The 18,240-nt window shown below is 36.5% G+C and overlaps 1 protein-coding gene across 7 annotated transcripts in view; it reads left to right on the forward strand.

Moving 5' to 3' along the window:
* Positions 1-18,240, forward strand: part of LOC106884225 (transcription factor Sox-19a) — a 42,486-nt gene that overhangs the window by 2,893 nt on the left and 21,353 nt on the right. Inside the window, exons 1-2 of one of the 7 annotated variants that reach the window (XM_052976730.1) lie at positions 3,904-4,731; positions 15,146-15,415. In XM_052976730.1, the coding sequence (XP_052832690.1) occupies positions 4,521-4,731; positions 15,146-15,415 (481 nt within the window). In that variant the 5' untranslated portion in view covers positions 3,904-4,520. Of the gene's footprint in view, positions 1-3,903; positions 4,732-4,789; positions 5,444-15,145; positions 15,416-18,240 lie in introns of those variants that run through there. The other 6 variants (XM_052976721.1, XM_052976717.1, XM_014935478.2 and 3 more) reach the window with 6 other exon arrangements.

Below are 18,240 nucleotides of genomic sequence, written 5' to 3' on the forward strand. Positions count from 1 at the left end.
TGGCTTCGGGAAGTGCTGTGGAGCTTCGTCGGCGTTGCCGGTTGTTGTAAAGAATCCACTTTTCATTGCAAGTCACAGTCCGGTCAAGAAACGGGTCGTTCTTGTTGCGTAGAAGGGAAGACGACACTTCAAAACAGCGTTTTTTTTTGTTTTGTTTTTTTGTCGTTCAATTCGTGCGGCACTCATTTCTCAAGTATTTTTGTTTTTCCAATCTCTTTCAAGTGGCTGGAAATCGTCGTACACGTTACGTCTGTAGTAACGCCGTGCGCATGCGTAGTCTTACGCATGCGTGGAATTCAACAACCAAGCTTTCCCGCTTTGATTGATCTTTTTCTTGCTGGCCAGCGATTGAGCAAGGACGTATCTAGTTGTCTCTCCATCTTTCGAACTCACGCTGGACAGCTCACATCAATATACCAACGTCCCAACAACCATGTTCTCACACACCGAAGACGTCTCAACAAACAAGATTAAAGATGTATATTTTCCACCATGAATAAATATTATTTGTGCTGATAGTCTGGAGTTCAGCGTTCCGTTCAATACTTAATTTAATATAGGAAAGTCAGGTGTACATCTAATGATGTATAACCCACTTTCCTATACGTCTAATTCAGAAGCAGGCTCTCAAACAGTTGTGTGTGGATTGGCTTCGACGAAGGCTCTTAGTTGATCGTTGTCAACATCCGATGGCCGACCACTACGCTTATCACTTTCAAGACTCTCGTCACCGCTACGAAATTTCTTGAACCCCTATTGTGCTGTACGTTCATTAGTGGTTCCTGGGCCAATCGCATCGTTGATATCGTGAACTGTTTCAGCAGCTTTTTGGTCTAGCTTGAACTGGAATCAGAAAATTGTGCGAATTTGCTTTTTGTCCATGTTGTATTCAACGTTCCGGAAAAAAAAATGGCCTAATTATTAAAAAAGAAAAAGAGTAACACGATTAGATAGAGCGAAAAACAGGATTTAAAATTATATATAAAGTCAAAGTAATTTAATGAAAATTAATTTGAAAATACATCATTTAAAACCAAAATTAAAAATTCCGCAAGAACTTTCTTGACAACCTAATATTATATTGGAATTTAATGTGAAAAAAAAAAATGGAGGCAGGTGTGGATATTTCTTGCACTTTAACTTTGTTTCCTCATACGTTTTGATGATGTAGTTTACAATTATGTCGAGAAAATAATTACATTCGTATCGAGACGTGTGAATTATTCGAAACTCCTCGTCTCCCTCGACACCTTCCGCAGAAAATTTTCACCACGATATAATCGTCATCGACACCACTTAAAAGATATTTGGAGAAAACTTCATTAAAAAAAAAAATTTTTTTTCAGAAATTTATGAGGAAACAAAGTCATTGGGGCTCAATTCTGTAGTTGTGTCAGATGAGGTAGTCAAAGATACATAGTATCTGAGAGTTGGACGGGATGCTTATCATAGCTATGCTCATTAGGGCTTACCTAGAGTTAAAGAACAATACGAAGATTTACTAGAATATAATATACAGAACTATTTGACTATATCCAGTTAATTCGAACAGTGTTACATAATTTGTTGTTTTCATTCATAACGAAGAGCCTGTGAATTTAACTATCACTTTAAATTAATAAACCTTAAAACACTAACTGTATAAATGCGCGCATGTTGTGTGTGGATAGGTTTGTGAGTGTTTATGTGTATGTTAGCATATATTTTCGTTGCAAGTAAGAATCAATTCATGGACACATTGACTTCAACTTCTCCACGCATTGAACTGCATAACAAAATGTAATGGAACTAATGTCTTTCATAGTTCTTCATAACAATGTTGGGATCTTTCTGATTTGGCCGGCGCCACTTTTTATTTATGTTTTATTTAGTGTGTTTTCTACCGAAACACTTTAAAACTTATCGTAGCAAAACATTTTTTTTGTAATGTTTGAATACAAATTCGTTTTAGATTGGAAGACTTTTGTATTATTGCGGACCTTAACTCGCTGTTGTTGTTTAACCATAGTTTATTCCTCACCATAACCGATCTAGGAACTTAAGGCATTCCCGCCGTGACGATCCGGGTTTTTTTCTTTCTCCGGGCATAGTGCCCTATTGACATTATTTATATGTGTCCTTTTATAAGGCGGTATGATGACTTGAGAAAAAGTTATCGCAGGAGGAACGACCGCATAAAAGTTGCTATCGTTGGTCGGAGGACTTTGTTCTTACTGTGTAGCGGAAATCAGTTTTGATCGAGCATTGACTGCGACACGCGAATGGTCCACAGAACGGCAATCTGCAACTCAGCGCCTTGGTATCGAAGACCGCTTATGATACTGCTTCCCCTAGAATAAAGATGACGAACTTCTTTAGTTCTGAAGCGAAGGTACAAAATAGAGGTATAATCTAATTAAGGGCATTGAACTTATTATATTCACTAAAACCACAAAAAGGATACTGAGAACTTAATATAACAGTAGTGAAGGGCGAAAGGGAATCTCCATCCTCGAGCGCATATGTGAAAGATCGCAAAATATCCTCTTGCTTATCAAAATTATCATCACAGGGTGTTTGAGAACCCTTGCCACGCCACTGCTGAGGATCTAATTAAGGTGTAAAAAAATAACTGAATGCTAAACCTCTTAATCTCTAATATAGCAATCTCACATATCTAATATTACTGAAGCTCTTATCACAAAAACTAGGTAGGCTTCCTCCTTATCGAAGCTTTGTCTTATTGAAAATATTTCCACCCTGCTCTGTTGCAGAAATTTTATGAAACTCAATACAATGGAGTACAGCTAATGTTAAACAAGTAAACATCTTGGACTGCAAACAAAAGTCTATTCAACTGGCTGGTAAATTTTCGTTCATGAACACTCTCCAACCACGAGCTCTTCTACCTACATGGATAACTGCACCTCTAAACTAATGTCTATTTCTTCATCCAGTCAACTATACTGTGCTGTATAATTAAAAATTTAAAGCGGAATAAATTGTATTGACTTGTACGTGCTGTTTTTGAAGGAGTTACGAAAAGTTATATTGTAACTTCTCGACATGCCAAAATGTCTGCTAGGAATATATAGACAAACCGGGATTTTTTTTTTTTTTTTTTTTACTAATTAGTTACAAAAAATTATTTTTTCTATGTGCCGGCCAAAAAGAAAAGATCCATTTTAGTATTTTTATTTCGAATATGGTGTTAATTTGGATTTGGAAACTTGAATGAGAACATGAATCTATGGCAATTATTAACGCGAAACCCACCCCTCTCAAAACTGCATCATTCTAGAATTCTCTGTCTTCCACTTCCACAATATTTTGTCTTTCAAATTACCATTAAACCATTCCAATCATATGCATCCATTCATCTCCTACCTTTCACTTCAGGAAAGCTATCTCAGACTGTGTGAAACGTCCTTTTTTCTGGTTCATCAAAAAGTTATGATTCGCATTCGGAATTTGGTTGTCAACAAATGGCTAAAAATGAGCGACCTAACCAATACAAGTTATTAAAACATGGGGATTTTTCACAGTTTAAGAATTGCGACACAAATGTCTACTCATATATTTGTTGGAATCTTAATTCTTTGTTTTTTTTTTATTCCTTATCTCTTACTTGTTTCAGTCATAAGATTGCGGCTATACTTGGGTATCGCCTTGAAGGGTATTAGTCGAACAAATCGATCCCAGCATTTATGGTTTTTTAAAGTCTCGTATTATTCTATTTGACTTTTTTGCCTAATTGCTAAGTTACATGGACGTAAACAAACCAGCACCGGTTGTCAAGCGGTAGTGAGGTACAAGCAAGTATACACACACACTCGACGGCTTCTTTCAATTTCCATCTACCAATTCCACTCACAAGACTTTAATCGGCCCGCGGCTACAGTAGAAGTCCTACTGCGTGGTCTAAGTTGCCACGTAGTTGGACGGAGCAGTAAATTATTTCGAACCAAAAGTTAAGTACATTTGAGGAGAAATGTTTGGAAAATAGTTTGTATTTATCATTTTTATTTCTAGAAACAGGCTATTTCGAGAAGCGCAATAAGATCTCTTGCTTTCTCACGCGACTGAGGAATATGTTGAGTTCTGTAACGTGCTCATAAGTCATTTGACTGTCACATTCAAACTGCCATCGACTTCAACGGTTTATTGTTTTATAGTTTAATATTAATGATGACTGCTTTTGATATTTGTATCAGTTTTACATTGATTTCAAGCGAGAACCAGAGAAAAGCAAAACGAAAAATGTCAAGAATGTAAACGATTCTCTAAAATACTAAAACGTTAAAAAAACGCAAAAACAAAACATACAAAAATCAAACGATTTTACTTTTAAACAACAAAACGAATTTTTATATCTATTATTATTTTGTTTTAGTAATTCTATACATCGTCATAAACCTTTCTTCACATGTACGCATACTTTTTAATACATACATAATATACATATTTTATATATAAATATTATTGCACGCCCCAAAAAGATCGTCCATGTATTTTCTATTATAAACAATCGACTTTAATATATGAAAACGACACAAAACATGATTCATCCTATTCACGGAAATACACAATTTGAAACGAATTCGACTTCAGAATCTCTGAATAATCAACATCGACTGTACATTGATGACATTAATACTCAAACATCGATGCGAAAGTTTCGGAGGAAACAACGTTCTCTGTCTGTTCAAATGAACAAGACAGAGAAAGCAATTGACGATAAATATGTTCCTGGTAAATATATTTATCATTTCCCTTCCCTACCCTTTTTTTCTCTTTTGATTTCTTCATATTTTTTTCTTTATATTCTTTCACAAAACCCAAACTTCTATAGAAATAGTGAAATTTTTTTCCGTATGTAATTTAAACCTCCACTATCTATGGAAGTGGACAAAGAAGTGCTGTGACCGAGAGGTTAAAGTACTAATTGGGTAAAGGGGAATTTAAAAAAATAATCAATTGCTTTGTTTTAATAGTTCGGCACAGACATGGCTGTGTGGTTAACAAGTTCGCTTTCCATCCACGTGGTTTCTGGGCCAGTCCCATTGCGTGACATCTTGGGCAAATGTCTTCTGCTATAGCCATGAGCCAACCAAAGCCTTTTGAGAGGATTAGTAAGACAAACTGAAAGAAGCCCGTCATATACATATATATATATCTATGTGTTTGTGTCTCCTTGTCTTGATATCGTGATAGTTTTAAACGAGTGTCACTACCATACAAGCGATATCATTGTTTCCAATCTTCCATGAACACATGTCCAGCCATGGAGAAATATTATCTTGCTTGGAAAGAGAAAGGATATACGTCCATAGAAATTCTGCTTTGACAAATTCCGTCTGAGTACGGAGAAGTGAACATTAAAACGACGAGGACGATGATGATGATGTTTTTTTCTACAGTGCCATTTAATTTAAACAAACAGGATTATGTAACTTGTCCAAAGGTAGGTTACAGGGTTTGAAGTCATGGCCGTTTAACCAGTTGCCCACCATCTGAATCTCATTGCCTTTTTATTGCTCATTGTTTTTTTGTTTTTTTTTCCATCGCACACGTTATATTCGATGGGAGAGTTAAATGAGAAGTTTTGACGTGTCTGCCTTTTCCTATGCCATTAATCTTTGTTACCATTATTCCTGTTAAAATACACTGCCATAATTTTTGACTTTGAAAATAATGAAGTTAGTAAAATAACTTTGTCATTATTAAGCTAGTATTTGAAACATAAATTAGCATGAAATATTGATGGAAGTTTTGAATTTCGATCATTTTAAAACAAGCAGTTTGTATCATAGAATCGGGAGCAGTCTCAAGTTGCTCGGCATCATAAATGGTAACAGCATGAGTAATGGATTTGCGCGACATTTATTAGCTATCATACATTTGTGTCTCAAAGACAACAAAGGACAGATAAGATAGATGGTATATGCCATGAAAACAAAAGGGAGGTAATTGTGCTGAACACTGGGAAATAACAGCTTTGATGTAAAGGAATCATACATTTACTATTGATTGCTCATTAACCTCATCAGTGAACAGAATGTTCTTACAAAGTATTGATTCTAGGGGCAGGAACACAAGCTGCATAATTTTCATGTACATACTTTTACTTCTATAATAAAATGAATTATTATTTAAAAGAAATAGCTTCTGTGGCCCCCCATTCTAAATTTAGTTGTAGAAATTTATCAGAGAAGCAGACATCATGTGATGATTAGTAACGGTTTCAAAGTTTAGCACAAGGTCAGCAATTTTAGTGGGATGGGATTAGTTGATTACAGAGATCCAGTGCTCAACTGGTCCTTATTTTGTGACCCTGAAGTGATGGCAAAGACGACTTTAGTGGCATTTGAACTCAGAACAATAAGAGTTGGAAGAAATGCCACTAAGCATTTTATCCAATGTGGCCTTGTGTGAAACTTTGAAACTAATATGATTATCTACCTTATTAGCATGGTCTGAACTTTGATTAGTGTTCTTGCTGTATTTATCCTGACTGTTGTGAGGCTGATGTCTTCTATTTAAGCACCTTTCATATGTAGTTCTTGATTTGGAGATGGTACAAGGATATTTGAAATATACAGAGTGTCCATAAATTACCTTTACAATTTGAAAAATTTAGAAAAAAAAATTTTAAATATGGATAACTCAGCAGAGTATTGGTAAACAAACAAATAAAGTTCTATTAGAAATATCAGAACACTTCTACATGGGGTTCATTGGTTCCACACAACCAGTGATACAATACACTTTGGAAGTTGTAAAGATAACTTATGGAACCCTGCATTTAGTAGCTTCATTGGAATTGGTGATCTTTTATCTTTTACCTTTTCTTTTACTTTTTTCACTCATTTGTCTGCGGCCACCTTGAAGGGTTTTAGTTGAACAAATTGATCCCAGGACTTATTTTTAAAGTCTAGTACTTATTCTATTAGTCTCCTTTGCCAAATCAGTGTGTTATGGGTATGTAAACACACCAACACTAGTTGTCAAGTGGTGGTAGGGGACAAAAACAAGCTCAAAGACACACACACATAGCTATAGACACACACACAACAAGCTTCTTTCAGTTTCTTTCTTTATTGCCCACAAGGGGCTAAACATAGAGGGGACAAACAAGGATAGACAGAGGGATTAAGTGGATTACATCAACCCCAGTGCGTAACTGGTACTTAATTTATCGACCCCGAAAGGATGAAAGGAAAAGTCAACTTTGGCGGAATTTGAACTCAGAACGTAACAGCAGACGAAATGCCGCTAAGCATTGCGCCCGACGTGCTAATGTTTCTGCCACCTTGCCGCTTCTTTCAGTTTCTGTCTACCAAATTCACTCACAAGGGTTTGGTTAGCACAAGGCTATAGTGGAAGACACTTGCCCAAGGTGCCATGCAGTGGGACTGAACCTGGAACCATGTGGTTGGGAAGCAAGCTTCTTACCACACAGTCACGCCCTGTGTTGAGTAACTATGAAGAAATTCTCTTGTTTGCTCAAGGTGTTCTGGTGGAAGACTCTGGTGCTGTTCAGGAAATGCAAGCACAGTGGCTCCAGTGTGTACAATTATTTGGCAGTGTGTTCAACATTTTTTTTCTTGGCCAACCTGCTAGAACATGCTGAAAGTAATTAGTTGTCTCCAATGTCTTTTATACAACTAATAAGCTCCAAAACTTGTTCAATGAAATCACCATGAGCAATAGCTGCATGGCAGTGAATACAACAGAGCTCCAAAACATTGAAATGAGTGTATTTGGTATACAAAAGTTACGAGCTGCTCCTGTGCATTTAACTTGGTACCTCCATATAACAGGCCTGCTAAAGTAGATGTGATCAAGGATTACCTTTTACTTGTTTACTTTAGACTGTGGTCATATTGGGGCACTGCCTGGGGGTGTTTCTAGTCAAACATATTAATTTTATATCTGTTGTTATGTCTCATTTATTCTGTTGGTCTCTTTTGCCAAAACTCCAAGTTATGGGGACTTAAATAAACCAATACTGTTTGTCAAATGGTGGTAAGGAATGGAGACAAACACAATATGTGCGTGTGCGCACACATACACACTCACACACACGATGCTCTTCTTTCAGTTTCTTATTTCTTTATTGCCCACAAAGGGCTACACATAGAGGGGACAAACAAGGTCAGACAAACGGATTAAGTCGATTATATCGACCCCAGTGCATAACTGGTATTTATTTAATTGACCCCGAAAGGATGAAAGGCAAAGTCAACCTCGGCAGAATTTGAACTCAGAACATAGCGGCAGCCGAAATACCGCTAAGCATTTTGCCCAGCCTGCTAACGTTTCTGCTAGTTTGCCGCCTTATTTCAGTTTCTGTCTACCAAAATCATTCACAAAGCTTTGGTTTTCCTGGGGTTATATTACAAGATACTTACCATAGGTGCCATGAATCAAGGACCATGTCGTTGGGAACCAAGCTTCTTACCATGCAGCCACGTCTACAATTACCAGTCACTAGTATCAGAAAGATTTAAGTCAAACTCAACTAATTCAAAATATTAAATGCACCATATTCTGAAATCTGAATGATTTTAAAACATTCAAAACAGGTGGTTTATTTGATAACAGAGAATGGCAATAAAAATGTAAGAGATATATTTGTTGGTGTGCTGTAAGACAAAAGAGGTATTGATGTTCAGCTGAGGTCTTTTATTAGAAAAGATGATGTAATGTCAAAATGAAGATGGTGATGACCATCATCATAGTATCATCATCATCATCATTGGTTTGGCATGAGGTTTCATTGTTGTCACCACCCCCACCACCATCATTACCATCTTCATCATTATGTAACATTCACTTTTCCATGCTTGCATGGGTCTCAAGGAGTTCATTGAAGTAGATCTTCTATAGCTGGATGCCTTTTCTGTTGCCAACCCTCATCTGTTTCCAAGCAAGGTAATATTTTCCCCATGGCTGAGGCATGTTTCCCATGGAAGAGTGGAAATGAACAACACCTCTTGTATGACAGTGATGCTCATTTTACAACCATCATATGATATCAAGGCAAACATACAAACAAACATGTGTATGTGTGCATGCATATATTCAACAGTTCTATGCACTATGTCCTCTCATAAGGTTTTCGCTGGCCCAAGGCTATAACAGAGGGCAAAGCTTCTTAACCACACAGCCATTCCTGCATCTGTAGGCAGGCCTGTCTGTCCTCCCAGTGGGGTTGTGAAATCATAGTTTTAATTTGAGAGGATTATTTTTGCCTTCTAATTATATGTATGACAAATATTAATTTTTTGTTCCCCAAAATATTAATACAGCTATAGTTAAAGCAAGTTATTGTGATTTATTGATAAAAACTAGATATTGTCCCTCCTAGCAACTACTAAACTGGACTCTTGCACTATGGCCCTATGCTGATCGAAGCCTTGTGAATGGATTTGGTAAACAGAAACTGTTACGTGTGTGTGTGTGTGTGTGTGCGCATGTGTGTGTGTGTGCGCATGTGTGTGTGTGAGTGTGTGTATCTTTGTTTATAAATCACGTGATGGTTGTAAATGAGCATTGTTGTCATACAAGTAAGGTTGACCATTTCCTGTCTTGCATGCAAAACATGTCTAGGTCTGAGAAAATATTACCTTGTGTGGAAAGAGAAGGTTGGCAACAAGGGGGTCATCTGTCAGAAGAAAATCTGCTTCAACAAATTCCATCTGACCATGCAAGCATGAAAAAGTGGACATTTAATGACGATGATGATGACAACATATATACATGCATACATATATATATATATATATATGATCACATCACACATGCATGCATGCATGCACACACAAACTACTTACATACATACACACATGCACACTTACATGCATACATGTATACACATACAAATATACATACATGTATATACATACATGTATATACAACAGGTTATACTGGCACTCCATCAGTTACATTGATGAGTGTTCCAGTTGATCTGGTCAACAGAACATCCTACTTGTGAAATTAACAGACATATGTACCCTTAATGTAGTTCTCGAGGAAATTCAATGTGACAAGGCTGGCCCTTTGAAATACAGGCACTACTCATTTTTGTCAGCTGAGTGGACAGGAGCAACGTGAAATATAGAGCTCTGCTCAAGGACACAATGCACTGTCAGGTATCAAACTCAAAGCCTTATGATCATGAGCTAAATACCCTAACCACTGTGTCCCATGCCTTCACACATAACAGGTTAGATGAATGATTGTTATTGAACAAGCTATAAAATAACAACACACAGCACAATGGCAAGATTTGAACATTGGACTTTTAAATCTTATGTTAAAGTATTGATAGTATTTTGGAAATATAGCTAATATACAATTATAACTAATTACTATTTTGCATATTAATTTATATATAGGTATAATTAACCAATCTGTTAGATAAACAGCCAATTTTAAACGTGGTACTCATTCTTATTTATCTCTTAATGCATGTCCTCGTAAAATGATATCATCAACAGAATATGACTTACCCAATAATGATGGTTTATTTTGACTAGGCATAAAGCTTCACTTTGCAACCATGTGGTTTTGTGTTCAGTTCCACTGTGCAACATCTTGGACAAGTGTTTTCTGCAAAAGCCCTGGACCAAATAATTCCTTTTGAATGAATTTAGTGGATGGAAACTGTGTAGAAGTGCATATGTGTGTGTGTGTGTGTGGTGCGTGCGTGTGTATAGGTGCAGGCATGGATGCATGGTTAGAAGTTTGCTTCCTAACCACATGGCTCTGGGTTCAGTTCCACTGCGTGACATCTTGGGTGGGTGTCTTCTACGATAGCTTCTGGCCAACCTAAGTCTTGTGATTGGATTTAATAGACAGAAACTGAAAGAAGCCCATTGTATGTGTGTGTGTTTGTTCCCTACCATCGCTTGACAACTTGTATTGATGTATTTATATATTCACGCCCCTGTAACTTAGCAGTTCAGCAAAAGAAACTGATACCATGAGTATCAAGCTTGAAAATAAAATAAGTACTGGGGTTGTTTGACTAAAATTCTTCAAGGTGGTGTGCCAATGTGGTTGCAGTCTAGTGAGTGAAACATGTAAAAGATAAAAAGAAAAAGATATATATATATATATATATATATATGTATATATGTATATATATACATATATGTATATACTCATGCATGTATTTGTGTTTTGGGTGTTTATCTTTGTGTTGCATTTGTCCTCTGACAAACAATGTTGGTTTGTATACATCTTTAAAACACCAATTTGGCAAGAGAGGCCAATAGAACAAGTACCAGACTTTAAAAAGTTAGTACTGGGATCAGTTTATTTGACTGAGCCCTTAAAGGTGGTGTTGAAGCATGGCCACAGTCAAATGAGCAAAACAAGTAAAAAGTTCTGGGTCTGAAGGAAGAAGCTGTGCCTATGGCTTTTGAAGATCCTTCCAGATTGGTAGAATCGCTGCCATTAACGAACCTATTGGACTTTTGTAAGTCAGCATTTGTGAGAAAGACTCATGAGCAAGAAAGGAATTCCAGAGGGTCAATAATCTATGGGAGAAGGAATAGATGTAGCGATTTTTGCAGGGTCTGGAAGGTTGAACACAAAAGGGGTGATGAAAGGAGGGGAAGTGAGTAGGACAGAGCTGTTTCAGTAGATGTGGCACAATCTCAGACAGTTCTGTGAAGCAGAGGCCATTATAATAGCAGCAATAAATAGGACAGAGAGAGAAGACTATGTGCTTGTAGGACAAAGGCTAGAGTATGTTGGTGAGTTATCTTATATCAATCAAGTTGCTGGTCATTCTCTGGATGTTGGCCAGGACAACTGTATGTGCAGCTGCACATACAGTTGTCCTGTCTTATGCTAAAACTGACCAGATCCAGCCACTCACATCTAACCTACACTGCATTGCTAGTAAACAATTACATCATCAAAATCTTGAAGCTACAAGATAATACATGATTAATCCAAAACAATGTGAATAAATAAGCTTTATATTTGACCCAGTAATCTGAATGTTAAAGGGTTAAATTTTTTATTCTCTATGAGTATATTTGATTAAATTAATTCCAATTTACTACTAGCACTTATTAACCCTGTTTGTATGAAGAGAAAAGTTGATCTTGGGGTGTTTAACTTCAGAAGCAATATGAGATTTTATAAGGTATAAAAGATAAAGTCAATAAGGCGCAGGAGTGGCTATGTGGTAAGTAGCTTGTTTACCAACCACATGGTTCCAGGTTCAGTCCCACTGCGTGGCACCTTGGGCAAGTGTCTTCTACTATAGCCTTGGGCCAACCAAATCCTTTTGAGTGGATTTGGTCGACGGAAACTGAAAGAAGCCTGTTGTATATATGTATATATATATGTGTGTGTGTATATGTTTGTGTGTCTGTGTTTGTCCTCCCCACTGTCGCTTGACAACCAATACTGGTGTGTTTACGTCCCCGTAACTTAGCAGTTCGGCAAAAAGTGAGCGATAGAATAAGTACTAGGCTTACAAAGAATAAGTCCTGGGGTCGATTTGCTCGACTAAAGGCGGTGCTCCAGCATGGCCACAGTCAAATGACTGAAACAAGTAAATGAGTGAGTATGAGTATTGGGATAAATTTATTTCAGAAAAATAATAGTGACTGAAATAGACATACAGCTGCTGTTATTTGCCTTAAATTCAATTTCTTGACTTTTTTGTTTTTCATACATAAACATGACATTTGGAAAATTGTTATATTCATGTTATTCAGTAGAATTAATGACTCAAGTAAAGCAAAAAATAGTTGTGAATAGAAACTGAAAATAAACCAGAAGTACCTCCAAATGGGAAACTCCATTCTGATGCATTCACTTTTAATTTAGTAAATAATATTGTTGACAAAGTCACACATAATATAGGACATGGTCACATATAATATAGAGCAAGGTCACACATGACATTGGACAAGATCACATGGATCTTTTCTGTTTGGCTGCCACTTTTCAATTTCTTTGACTTTTGTTCCAATTGATTTTCATGTTTGATGTATTGATTTAGTTTTGTATTAACATGAAATTCATTTTCACCATAAATCAATAATTAAAGAGTTAATAGCTTTTAAAGTTTGCAAATTTTCAGTAATTTTAGCCAGTCAAAAGCCACAGACATAGAGGTGCCTGTTTCCATGGTAACAAGCCAAGCTGTTACCAAGCTGCTTGGTCATTTTTCGCTTATTAAAAACTCAGAACACATGTGGGATATGGTGGTCATGACATGTACTAAAAATAATAGCTAAGTAGGCCTTAAATCACATACCAAAATTCTTTTTTTTTCAATATACGTAATCATATGAATTCCCATGTGTAGAATACAAATTCGCAAAATTTTCTGAAAATTCCAAAAAGTAAAAGTGTTATGAGGGGTTATATGGCCAATATTTCATTCATTTACAGTGGACAACACATGCAGTCTTGCACAAAATGACAGCTTCCAAATCCTTTTTTCTGACTGTGTAAAAATTAACAAACTTTAAACCTCCGTAACTTTTTTTTAAAAATTTCTGGAAAAAGTGAACTTGATGCTGAGATTCAGTGTGGAAAATTACATTGATATACCAAATTTTCAAATTTTCACTAAACTTTAAAATTTCTACAAGTGCAGGCAAACAGAAAAGATCCAATTATGCATTTATTATTGATAATTTCAGAATTGCACACTGACTCAGGAATGAAATTTGCTTAGTGGGTGCCAACCCAGTTCTAAAATTTTTTGCAAACAAGGTCTTATGGTTCTTTTTTATTTGGTTTTGTTCTTTGAGAAGAAACCTAACTTCCAGCTACTTTTTACAGCTCACTTTTTACGTACTGTTTTCTAAACCTGAGAGAAATAAGTAATAGTGTAAATTTTAGTTTTTGCACCCCGCAAAAATGTTAGGAGTTGTGTTTGCATGCCCTGTTTCTTGCCCCATGGAATTGCATTGTTAACATGACAGGTCCTTTTCTCTCAACATGGGTTGAGTCTTTCTGTCACCATTGGAATGTATCTCCATTGTGTCTTTTCTATAAGAATTTCCTTTGTCATTGCTCTGATGAATTTTCAGGTCTAGCATCCCCTGTCAAGACCTTTAAATGTGTCACCCACTTCTCTTCTCAGGGGCATTCTTTCTCTGTCAGCTTCCTGTTAGTCATAAGTCCTTTTATTTTAATAGCTTCTTCCTTTGAACTGCTGCTTGCTGGAACCCATTACTATCATTTTTGTCTTTCTCTGGTTTACAATGTTCATTCCTTCAATCTTTCTGTTAATTGGCATTTTTTGAATTTGCAGGTATCTTCTTTTCCTTCTTTTTATCCCTTATGCTTCAGTGGCTTCAAACCTTATTTTAGGACAAAATCATGTAAAATAATAAAGTGGTAAAATAAATACCCTATGTTTAGCATGTTCCAGAACTTATTTTATTTAGTGTGAATTTGGTTAAAATTGCTAAGTTAAGGCCAGTTCACTTCACTCATACCGTTGCTGCTGCTGCTGCTACTACTACTACTACTACTACTACTACTACTGAGAACAATGTGAATGTTGCGGTTTCGTTTTGTTTTTTCTATGGATATTTTTGTTTTGTATTCATGTATGAAATAAATATATTGTGTAGTATAATTAGTTTATAACAACAAACATTATGACATACATTACAGTTTTCAGATCTTTTCTGTTGCTGTCACTTTCCTATGTTTTTAAAAATTTTGTTCCATTTGTTTTCAAATTTGGTATACTAAGTTAGTTTTGTATGTTAATTATGAAAATGAAATTCGTTTTTGCCATAAATTAATAAATAGTAAGTTAACAGGTGTAGCTCTGTGGTAATAGTTCTGGGTTCAGTCCCATTGCATGGCACCTTGGGCAAGTGTCTTGTGCTATACCCTCCTGGGGTTAAACCTCTGTAATATCTTTCTAAAATTTTTATGGAACTAATGAATAACAAAATCAGATTCAGTGTGGAAAATTACATCAATACACCAAATTTGAAAATTTTCACTTACTTTTAAAATTTTAAAATCTGTGACAGTAACAGAAAAGACCCCAGTTTTTGAAGCAACAAAGTTTCGGAAATATAACAAAAATTTAACTCCACAATTCCAAATAAATTCTTTAAAAACTTTTTTGATAATTTTATTTTACATTTATTATTATCAGTTTTTGCCTTTCCAGGAACCAAGCTAACTTACAAGGCAAGTGGAAGTAGCTCTCGTAATAAAAATGGGAACATTAAGCGTCCAATGAATGCTTTTATGGTATTTGGGCGTACTTACAGATCGACTTTAATGAAAATGTTTCCAACAGCATCCAATTCCCAAATCAGCATTTACTTGGGGGAGATTTGGCATAAAATGTCTCCAGCTCAACAGAAACCATATTTTGATGAATCCAATCGAATTAAATATAAACACCGCAAAGACTATCCAGGTAATTATATTACAAATTTAGCTCTGTAATCTATTGGGTTATTGGTTGTTGAAAACTCATGTTTTTTCATGTGGTGATTCAAGATAAGATAAATTAGAGCGGTTTCCAATTGCTATACTAGGACCTATAGGAAGATTTGAACTGGGTATTGCAAGTATAAACAAAACACTTGTCAACAATAGGGATATCTAAGGCACCAAACTGGCAGAATTGTAAGCATACTGGGCAAAATGCTTAGTAACATTTCGTCCATCTTTACATTTTGAGTTCAAATTCTGCTGAGGTTCACTTTACCTTTTATTCTTGGAGTGGGGGGGGGGGGCAATAAAATGTGTATCTGTTGAACACTGGGGTCAATTTAATCAACTTAGCCCTTCCCCTAAAACTGCTGGCCTTGTGCCACAATTTGAAACCAATAATAGGGTGGTCTGTTTTTAGCACTGAGCTGTGCCTACTCTATGACTTAAGTAGACTGAACCAGTGAGAGGTAGGTATTTGGTTAAGTCACATTTCAGTGATAAAATATAAATCATAGGCACAGGCAAGGGTGTGCGGTAAAGAAGTTTGCTTTGCAACCATGTACCTTTGAATGTTGACAGACTGCATGGCACCTTGGATTAGTGTCTTCTACCATAGACTCAGGCTGACTGAAGCCTTATGAATGGATTTTGTAAATGGAAACTGAAAGAAGTTTATCCTTTGCAATATATATTTGAAGTGGCAATAAAATATTACTTATCTGTATAGTTACTACTATCTCTTATAAAGTCTCTTATAGAGATTTTCAAACTAGCTATTTTGCTTGTTGCAAGATCAGTTACTGGTTGTCAGTTATTTTTCTATATACTGTGAGCTGGAGCAGATTACTGCTATCTCTAGCTGATGGATGTCCACCACTGAGGTTGAGCACAAATAGCTCAAAGCCATATGGTCTGGTGGTCCTGTTATCTGCTAGAAGATGGTAGGAGTTTGCTCCCCTGCTTGCAATATGTATTAGGTACAGATTGCATTGATGACCAGCTGGAGGAGGCTCCTCCTGGGGTTAAAGACGGTAGTAACATCGGTTCCTATGGAACAGCCATATTGAAGTGGCGATAAACGTTGTTTCTCTCTCTCTCTCTCCATACACACACACTCTCACATTTTTTTTTTATGTATTACATGTATATGTATGTGTATATGTGTCTTGTCTTGATATTGTGTAATAGTTGTAAATGAGAATCACTACCATACAAGTGGTGTCTTTGTTTCTAGTCCTACATGAAAACACATCTGGCCATGGGGACTAGCTTGGGCAGACTAGCATGGATGAGTATCTCAATGTCTGGGATTTTGTCTTGCCACTTTATGTATGTCAAGAAGTTTTCTGAGGCAAGGGCTGTGGAAGTATATCAGTTTCCTTGCCTGGCGTTAGAAGACCATTCACATTTTGCATCCATCAAGTGGAGAAGTGAGAACTACTACTAAAGGCATCCAGGTACCAGATGCTGGATCAAGTCTACAACCCAAGAACAGGAACAGTACATCCGATAGCCCTTTGCACAGCTTCCATCTACTGATTTTTGCAGTAAAGAGTTGTTATTTTTGAAACGTAATCATGTACTGAGAGGAACTTACTAAAATAACTAACTTTTGGTATTATTAAGATACTGTAAGGTGGTGAGCTGGCAGAATTGTTAGCATGCCATGCAATATGCTTAGTGGTATTTTGTCTGTCCTTACATTCAGAGTTCAATCAACCTTGCCTTTCGTCCTTTTAGGGTTGATAAAATAATTACCAGCTGGACACTGGGATTAATAAAAACGACTTAGCCCCTTCCCTGAGATTATGGCCTTGTGCCAAAATTTGAAACCAATATTATCATTACTAAGGCGAGGAGCTAGCAGAATCATTAGCACGCCAGACAAAATGCTTAACAGTATTTCATCCGGCTTTATGTTCTGAGTTCAACTTCCACTGAGGTTGACTTTGCCTTTCATCCTTTCAAGGTCAATAAAATAGGTACTAGTTGAGCACTGGGGTGGATGTAGTCTACTTACCCTTTCCTTGAAATTACTGGCCTTGTGCCAAAATTTGAAACCACTATTAAGATACTGTCTGGAACATAACCAATGAGTCTGATTTAAAAATATGATGGAAGATTGTAATTTGATATGAATATTTTGAAATGAGAGACTTTGCATAATAAAATCAGAGATGGCTCAGGTGGTGGCAGTGATATCAAAAGGGGTGTGCTTAAATTATTGGCTTCATTACAACTTTTCAAGCTTAGAGAAGAAGGTATGTCTCCCTCTTGATGTTTATTAAAATGAGAGAAAGTGCTTTCCATTCACCATATTATTGATCTTTCATCTGCTAGTTTGTCATTGCTGTTGTAAATAATTTTATGAAACTGATTGGTGCAATCATGGTTGTGTGGTAAGAAGTTTACTTCCTAATCACATAGTTCTGGGTTCAGTCCCACTGCATGGCACCTCGGGCAAGTATCCCCTGCTCTTGTCTTGGGCCAACCAAAGCCTTGTGAGTGGATTTGGTTGACAGAAACTGAAAGAAGCTTGTCATATCTATATATGTGTATGTGTAAGCATTTGTATTTCCTTGTCTTGACATCATGTGATGGTTGAAAATGATTGTCATGTCAGCTTCATACAAGCAGTGTTGTTCATTTGCAATATTCTGTGGAAACATGTCTGGCTACAGGGGGGGGGGGTTAAATATTAATTCTTTGGGAAACAGGTGAGGGTCAATGACAGGAAGGAGAGACAGGTGTAGAGAATCTGTCTCCATAAACTCTATCTGATTGATGCAAGCATGGGAAAATTGG

This window comes from Octopus bimaculoides, chromosome 2, assembly GCF_001194135.2.
Source record: "Octopus bimaculoides isolate UCB-OBI-ISO-001 chromosome 2, ASM119413v2, whole genome shotgun sequence".
In the NCBI taxonomy this organism is placed as follows: Eukaryota; Metazoa; Mollusca; class Cephalopoda; order Octopoda; family Octopodidae; genus Octopus; species Octopus bimaculoides.